This window comes from Thalia democratica, unplaced genomic scaffold (genome assembly GCF_965202585.1).
Source record: "Thalia democratica unplaced genomic scaffold, ktThaDemo2.hap1.1 HAP1_SCAFFOLD_1901, whole genome shotgun sequence".
NCBI lineage: Eukaryota > Metazoa > Chordata > Thaliacea > Salpida > Salpidae > Thalia > Thalia democratica.
The window spans coordinates 1-9,450 of record NW_028140699.1 but is presented as its reverse complement, the minus strand read 5'-3'; the positions used below and the strand labels follow the sequence as shown (position 1 = coordinate 9,450).

The window sequence follows — 9,450 nt, the reverse complement described above, 5'->3', positions numbered from 1 at the left end:
GTTTCTTATTTTCGAGCAAAATGCAAACAGAAATTTTCAAACAAAACATTTTATAAGTAAGTTGAATAATAAGAAATCAAAAGGCACAACTGATTTATATAGTAGAGGTTGATTTTTGTACCATATCTTCAAAAGAATTCATCTTTTGATTTAACTCAGAACAACTCTGTGTCTGTACGGGGAATGATTCCTACAAACTCAATTGTGATTTAATGTTGTATGTGTAATAAAAGTATTACCAAAGAGTTACTTTTATGATAAATAACTTTTCGTTTAGTTACAAAAAGTGTTGTCGGTGAAATTTTAAAAGCTTCTACCAAAGGTTCACTATAAAGCTACAGTAAATTTGTTTGATTATATGGTACAAATAAAGATTTTAGATAATTTAACACTTTCATTGTCTATTTTTCAAACCTCTAAAATTTTAACTTAAGTTTTGTAAATTTTTCAAAAAGAGTAAACTCTATTTTAAAATAAACGTTTTATTTATAAAGCAACTACCAAAAACTGAGTCATTGATTAAATATTTGTGAAAAAATAAAAGATAACTACCAAAGCTAACATATTATTATCAACATTCAAAATTAATTCAATTAAAACATTTTTTAATTATTAAAAGTATCTTTGAAACTATAACAAACATAATTACTGAACTTTTTTGCAAAATGCTTTTACTTTTTAAGCATGATTTAAATAACTATTTAGATTTTTAACTTTTACGAGAAATAAAAGTTCATTTTTATTAATTTACTGACTAAGAACTATAATTTAGCTTAAATTATTAAAAAATACTTATATTTAATTTATTTTAGATCTGTGCATAAATATATAATAGATAAAATGTAAAAAATTGTAGTCTTTTTGAATTTAGTTTTTTATTCTCAAAAAATTTTTATCAATTTATCGTCAACTTTTTTTAGTTAGTTTTCTTCAAATCACTATCAGACATGGTATAATCAAGATGGCAGTTAAATACAGCTGTTTTAATTGTAAACACGCGCTTTAAAGCTCTATAGTAAATTGAGAGAAATTTGGAGAAATAAAAGAAACTAAAGTGAAAAGTGAGTGGTACGCTGGAGCGCGCTCGAGTTATTCTCTTCATTTAAGAACTTTACAAATAGACGCAAAGTTTTAGCGCAAAAGTGAGAGAGCTAGAAGAAAAAAGAAATTTATATGCCAAAATCGTACGCTTGAGTAATTCACTTAATTTTAAAACTTTAATAATGCATGTTAATTTTTTAAGTTTTAACTAACTTTCACGTCTTGTCTTATATTTCTAAAGTCAAAATTTTTTTTTTGTTCCTGCAAAAATTTTATTAAAGTGAAAAACTACATAAGTGTTTAATTTACAATTTACTTTCTTATTTTAACAATTTTTTTCTTATGAAAATTTTTATCGAAAATTTATTTGTTTATATACCTTAAATTTTTATTAAATGAAAAAAAATAAGGTCAGTTTAACTGGTTTGTTAAAGATTTAAGCTTAATTTACTTTTTTAAACTAAATTAAAAATATTTTCTGCTATAAGTTTTATAACAATCTAATTATACTAAAGCTTTTGCAGTAAGAATATTCGCAGCTAAAAATGTTAACTTAGTGAAAAGATATTTTATTAGATAATAATGACTATGATATAAAGCAAAGACTGAAATTGTACATTTAAAGGAATTCATGTTAAACTACTTTAATTTGTTTCATAAAACAAAACTTTATTTAAGAGAAAAAAAATCTAAAAGGTTACTAGTATTACTTATTTCATTTATCTTTAAGTTTTAAACCATTTTCAATGTTTAATTTGTAAGTATAGTTAACTAAAAAGTAATTTATTTTTGTAAGTTGCTTATGTACTTCTAGGTTTATTCATTTAATTCAAGTTTCAAAGTTTGTGAAAAAATAAAAACTAGGATATATTGTAATTAAAAAAATTATACAAACCTTCGACACTACAAAATATTATACTAATACAAGCTATATACTCTACATACTTTTTTGATATATATATAAAGAGCTTGAATTAATTTTATATGTTTATTAATAAAAGAACAAGTGCATAACATAAGGGCAGTTTACAGCACTATGACTTAAACTAATTTGTATTGCAATAACTAGCAGTTATGGCAATTTTAAAAAAATCTATATTGGTAAATAAAGAAAATTGTTTAAAAAAAAAGCTGAATTGAAGTAAAAATGTTTTGTTTAAAAACCTAAAATTTTAAATAAAAATTTTAAAAAATACAAAAGTTAATACGGAAATTTAAAATAACAATTTTAAGTATTAAAAAATACTTAATAAAAACTAAGAAAATGAGAAATTTTAAAGTTTGTTAGGCAAAAGAAATTTAGCATAATACTCATATGATAAAAAATTAGCGCGATTAACGGTTGGATTATTATTGAACTTATTATTGTTACTACAAAAAATGTAAAAAAGTACAAATAGTCAAAGAAATTTTAGCAATTAATGTACAAAACTTTGTAAATAAACAAATTTGAAATTTTTGAATAAAATACAGTCACAACAAATTTAAACAGTAGAATGCTTTAACAGTCACTCAAGTAAAAGTGTTTTTAAAATAGTGAATTGACTTTTAATGAAAAGCATTTTTTTTTTTTTTGAAAAAAATTAACTGCTTTTTAACACGCAAAAATTTTGTTGAAATTTTATATTACATTGTTTGCTGCAAACATTGTCAAATTTGAAGGTTTAAATTTGCTGTACTCTTCGTTTGTCAAGATTTCATTGACATCTTGGCTTCTTGGTTTGTACAAACTAGACTTACCAACTTCTTCTATTAATGTATCTGAAAGTGGAAATTTGTCACAGCATAACTCCATTCTTTTGCAGGTTGATCTGAGAAAAATAGATTTTATTATAATTTTGGGTAATAATTGGCTTAAGAATGTAAAAAGTAATTGTAGGAATTTTTTATTACTAATGTTTGAATTGAACCTTTGAATGAAAAAGAGTAATTTATAAACCATACATTGAGTTATAATTTTGTACTTAACCAATATTATATTTATGATAAAAATATTCAACAAACAGATTAACACTATACTTTACTTTATCTAAAAAGACAACAACCTATATAATATTTAAATAATAAGCAAACGCCAAGCTTTTTAACCTTGTACAAATAGTTTTAATTAGAATAAAAAAATTAAAAACCTACCTAAACTAAAATTTGTTAAAAAAGTTCTAGTAACTTTTACTAGTGATATATATTATTGAATTTTACTGATAATATACCGATAAATTTAGCAAAAAAATGTTTCAATTCTTATTATGCATTTATTCTTCCCTTATATTTAAAATAAAAGAAAAAAAATTATATAAAACAAATCGTTGTAATACAAAATTTTAATTTAATTGGATTACATTAAAAAAACAAGTTATTAATAGGGCCTTTATGTCTCATATAATAAAATATGTTTTTTAAAAGTAAAAATCAAAATGATAAGGTTTGTTGAATAATAACAAAACAAAATTCAAAAATTTCTTGTTTCAAGGATCCGGGTATACAAAAAGACCTCTCGGTCATCGAGTTGCATACCCAACTTTAACTAAAATTAAATAATCTAAATAATGATTAAAAACTTTACAGTTTAAATTACACATTAAAATTTCATTTCTATGAAATAAATAGTTTAAAATAAAAAGACATAAATCCAAATACATTAAATTTTTACTTACCTAATAATCATTAAGGAGTTTAACAAAATATGGCCCATATTAGTTTGTCTATTGTTTTTCGAGATATTCATCAAGGAAAAGTCTCGCTCGATTTGCGCGTTACTAAAAGGTATCGTTTGTAGTTTCATCATTAACTCCTTAAGTTCTTGGTATTCAACGCGAACACTGCTCCAAAAGTTAACGTTTGTTGATTTATCTGTTAAGAATAAACTGATAACTTTTTATGTACATAATCAATTGTAAGTGTACTCTTACAATAATAAATCATGTTTTTATTTTATCAGAACTTAGTTTTCGGTAGATTTACAATGTTTACTAAATTACAAAACTTGTTTAACATTAACACTGAAAATTTTAATTTATATTTAAGTAGTAGGTTACTATTGTTATTTTCCTTTAGCTAACCGATACTTGTTTGATGACGTCCATGCAAACTTTTGTATTGAAGTGAGATAGTATCTCTGTGGTTTCCTTCAAACAATTTTTTAATTTTTGGATGTTCTAAAAACTTCTCAATATCCGGCATCCGTCTATTTAAGGCCTTTAAAAAATTATAAGTTTTAATGATATTTAAATAAGTTATTTTATTTTTTGAAGATATATTTAATACCAACTAACATCGTTTACAACTTCATACTGTGCCATAAATTCAAGATTTTGCAGCATTCTTTTTTCCAATTCAATTATAAACACTACAACAAAACTTTGAAAAATATTTTTTACCTGTATTAAAACAATTAATTATAAAAATGTTGGAATTATAGGAAAATTAGTTACAGATTAGAACCGTAGCGTGTCATTAACAGAAATTTTTTCACGTGTAATAAACAACATTAAGTAAATTACTTAAGTAAAGTATGAGAATTTACTGAAAAAAAAAAAACGATTATGTAAAAAATAAACACAGTTATTATAATAACTTGTATTTTGACTTAAAATTTTTTCAAGTAAAGTAAAAACAATTTCAGAAATTATTCTCATTAAACAAATCCTATTTAAAAAAAATCAATTAAGTTTAGTTGTTAATAAACCCAATTGACTAAACAACGTGAATTTTAATTAGTTTAACCTCTGCCTTCTTACTAATGGATAAATTTGCATAAACTTCGTTTACTTCTACATGAAAGATAGGTTCTTCCAAAAGGTTAGCTACAAAAAAAATGTAAATTTTAGTAACTACAACTTAGTTTAAATAGTAAAATAATAATTTAACAATTAATTTAATAAAAAAATAAAATATTGATAATAATTACTTATATCGTTTACTCTGTATAAAATCCAATCTAAATTTGAATCTACTAAATCTTTAACAAAATGTTAGTAATGTTTTGTTATAAGAACGTTATTGTACGTTTGTTTGCGTTACTAATTAAAAAATAATGTTTATTTACGCCAAAATGTTGTAGATATAAAATCAAACGAAACTTTATTATTAATAGCCTAAAATTAAAAATTATTCTTAGTTGCCTTGTGATCTAAATTAAGCTTACTTGAATTTGGTTGGTAAATGAGGTCTTTTAGATGCTGTATAAGTTTTGTTATTGCTAATCCAAACTTAAAAGGTTCTACTTTACTTTTTTGTAGAAGAATATTAACAGAATTTACCTGATGAATAAAAATAACTAATTATTACACTGTAAAAATTTAGTCTTGCTTTACATTTAATACTTACAGCTAAACTTGGCATGACTACAAAATAAGTAATTAAAAATAAACATTTAAAATCAAATTAGAATGATTGAAATTAGTTATGTTATAGTGCTTAGGGTGTTAATTCATTATTAAGCAGATAATAGGTCTTAGAAACTAACTTTCTCTAAAATTTTGCCCATAAATTTAAAAACAAAATTTAATCTATTGCTATTTAGCATTTTTCGAATACTTTCAGCATGTAAATCGTTTCTTCTTCTTTCTGCCTAATATACAAACAAATGTTATAGGTAAGAATAAAAATTTCGATAACAAACATCATTATAGTTAATAAACACTAATACTTATAAAACAAGGCTCATTAACAAAGAAAGTTTTGTTTAAAAAGATATATATTCTTATTAAATCTATGTTAATTAATTTGTGCTTTTAAACATTTATTATATATCTTCTGATTATATATTTCATTTAATAAAATGTTACCTTAGTAAACATATGATTACTAAGTTTCAGGGCAGATTGAAATTTAAATTTATAGATATTTGTAAAAATATAATTGTAAAAATGCTAAATAATTTAAAACAGGATTGTTTTAAGTTTTATACTAATAATTTTTCTAATTATTAAAGCGTCTTGAAGTTTATAGTAATAGTTTAATACCTACTTCATTAAAAAAAGCTTTGAGTACTTCCCAATTCAATAAAATTCTTTCAATGCATGGAAAGTGTGATATCCATCTAGTTTTGCTTAAGGCTTTAAATTTTAACGGAATTTTACCCGTCATACACACACCTAAATTTTCAAAGTCACTTCTTCTTGTGTTAGATAACTTGAAGTAGTTGAACGTTTTCTTAATAAGCTCCTCAACCTTATTTAATTTAAAAGTATACACACTTTTATTCAACAACAATGGTTTTTTTTAATACAACATATTAAAATATAATAAAATATCATAAATAAATATAAAAAAACAACTTCGTAACTTGAATAAATGCAGCTTACTAAAATTCTCATTCAACAATTGAATTAATAATTTATATAAAATAGTTTTAATACTTACTTCATTAGGTATTGTAGCTTTGGTTGCATTTAAACATGCATTTTGCAAAGCATGATTTGTACAGGATATTGTTATAAGCCTGGGATTATCTTTTTTCAGAATTTGTCCTACTCCATTCTTAACTCCTGTCATGGAAGCAGCTCCGTCTGTACCTAAAAATATATTTACTAAGTTACAAAAAAAAAAAATATTTTTCTTAAATTATAAGACCAGTTTGTGCTTAAATTTATACTTTTCTTAAACAATTGAATAAAATCAAATTAAGTCTATTAATAAAGATAGATCATTGTAAGATATTAAAACTAGTTTATAAAAGTTAGCAAGAATACACAGAGAATAGCTGAAATAAACAAAAATTAACTTACTATTAATATCTAAATTTAAAATTAAAAACACGTTAGTAGTACATATTTAATAAATACATAACTAGAATACAAAAATGAAAAAAACAGTAACAGTTCATATATACTTACATATTGAAACTACATTTTTTAACTGAACATTATACATCTTTAAGACTCTTTTGAATGCGTTAGCAATAGATAACGCTGATTTGTCTCTTCCAAGGTCTTCGAGGTGTAAAAATGTAGATACTGAAGTTTTCTTTATTTTGCTTAGATAACAAATACTAACACCTGTGATTCAAACATAAAGCTTTCTAATTCTTTTTGTTATAAGTTTAATAACTGTAAAATTTTGAATGAAAAGAACTTATAATCTGTATACTTTGGAATAAAAAAAAATATAAATATTTTAAAATTATCTGTTGGTAACTACTACTCATGCTTTTTTAATTAGATATCTAAGAAAGTTAAAAAATACCAATATAGTCGAACTTTTAAGTACATAAAATCTGTGAAATTAAAGGACTACCACTTTGTTCTAGTTAAACAACTGAAGGTAGTAGAACAAAAGTTTAAGAAAGTATAGCTTTAATTGTAATTACAACCGCTGTATATAAAAGGAAAACTGTTATAATTATTTGAACATAAACTGCTTCCGGTTAACCACTCGGTATTTTTAAAATTTTTTTTCAGGTTTTCTAAATTTCTTCCACGTTTTAAAAATTACACATATTAAGGTTTGTTTATAGTTTATAGTTAAGTTTAATGTTAAAACTGTATTAAAGAGTATAAAAACATGGAAAAGGTACACTAAAGCTGCTTTATAAATGGTTCATTAATAAAAAAAAATTGATGATGACAAAAAACTTTGAAAAATAGGGTATAATTTTCTATTCAAATCCAAATTTTATTACTATACAAGTAAAAATTATTGAAAATATCAGGTTTTTCAACGTCTTTTAAAGATTTATGTACAAAATTCCAGGTATTTTTATGCCTAAAATTTTAACTCCATGTTTTTCCTGGTTTCTAGGTGAAGTGGCAACCCTGCTCGTTAAAGCAACAAATTGCTAATTTATTCATTATTTTCTTTATTAATTAAAATTTTTGCTGTTTAATAAATATTATAATAATTAAATCATTCTCCTTATTAGAAAAATAAAATCAACAATATTTTGACATATTTCTTAAACTATTAAATAAAAGTCAACACAAAAATCTGATATATGTTAGAAATGAAACTGACTTAGTTTACTAGAACGAGTTTACTGTATAATTATTAAAAAAAATCATAGTAATTCTAACTTTAATTTTATGTAAATTTTAATTTATTAACCTATTAAATTCTGTAAAATAAAAACTTTTTCCTTTAACTCTCATTAAACCTACTTACATCTGAGTAATCTAACAATGTCCAACTCATTGCATAACAAAATATTTTCTTTTACAGCTAACGTGTTACAAGAATTAATCTATATTAAAAAAATAAAACAAAGAACAATGTGTTTAAAGCTTATTTCATGTTTGAAATTTAAATTTAATAAGCTTTTTGTATTAAAATATTTTTATATTCAACAGAATGTATGTAAATAAATAACAAATTTAAACTTAATTAAATTAACAAAGCTTAAAAGTAATTTTCTTACCTAGAAAACTTTGTCCAGCAGTATCTGTACTCTCATCCAGATAGAAAGAACAATGCTTCACCATAAAATCAGTTATGATTAGTCTTCTGCAAATTGGTGCGAGAGTATTGCACAGAATCATTTTTGCTTTCCTCCTTTTAAGCATTGCTGATTCGTGAGCTGTCCCAAGTGTCTTCATGACATCTATCTGGTGTTCGCCTGCTAGCAAGTTCCCGTGAAGAGCTTGTTGCAATGCTAACCGGACTTCTGTCTGGCGTACGTTTTCTTTAAGGAAATTGTTGAATTGCTGTTTAAAAGATTTTTCCATCCTAAACTGATTTATTGAGTTGTGGTTATTTGTGACTGGAGATGCGCGTTTATGTCGGTCAGAATAAGAATGAACTTTTAAGTTGCTCTTTTTTGCTTGTAGTTCTACATTGCACCACTTGCAATAAGCTTTAGTTTCACAATTTGTTGGAGCAATCCAATCTAATAAGTAAAACAGCATTACACATAGTTGACATAACAGATATAACTAATAAAACATTAAACACTATTTATATTTGTTTATAAATAAGTTGTGTATCTAATATTTATTTTATTAATAAGTGAACAATTGAGATTTCAATGATTTAACAAAAACGTTTCACAATAAACTAAACAGTTTAATAGATGTAATAGTGTTGCCTTGTATTTTCAAATTTTTTTCAAAGTATTCCAAAATTCTTTCAGAATTTTAAAAGTTCACAATTTTAATCTTTATTTGGTCGAAAATTAGGTTCAAAGTAAGATACTGTGTTAAATAGTATGACAACATTAAAAAGATACTTTAAACTTACAATAAATGTGTTGGTAGATAAAAAATTTTTAGATGAAGAAAAAAAATATTATTTATATTATAAATTTTTATGTCAAATCGAAAATTTAACTACTGACAATGCTTAAAATGTTAAAATTTCCAGGTTTTTTTTTAATTTGAAGTTTTTCCGATTTTTTTTCAAAAATACAAACATTCCTGGTTTTTTTTTTTGGGTTAATTTGACAAATTATAGGCTTCCAGGTAAAGTGGCTAGCCT

The 9,450-nt window shown here is 23.6% G+C and overlaps 1 protein-coding gene across 1 annotated transcript; it reads right to left on the bottom strand.

Moving 5' to 3' along the window:
- Positions 1 to 2,649: 2,649 nt before the first annotated feature.
- LOC145848975 (uncharacterized) lies at positions 2,650 to 8,863 on the bottom strand (the record flags this gene model as incomplete). Its single annotated transcript, XM_082954119.1, has 9 exons — positions 2,650 to 2,852; positions 3,696 to 3,891; positions 4,101 to 4,236; positions 4,314 to 4,418; positions 4,765 to 4,844; positions 5,186 to 5,300; positions 6,010 to 6,213; positions 6,406 to 6,557; positions 8,396 to 8,863. Coding segments are annotated over 9 exons (1,646 nt in total), but the record flags the coding sequence as incomplete, so codon positions are not given.
- Between the last annotated feature and the right edge of the window lie 587 nt (positions 8,864 to 9,450).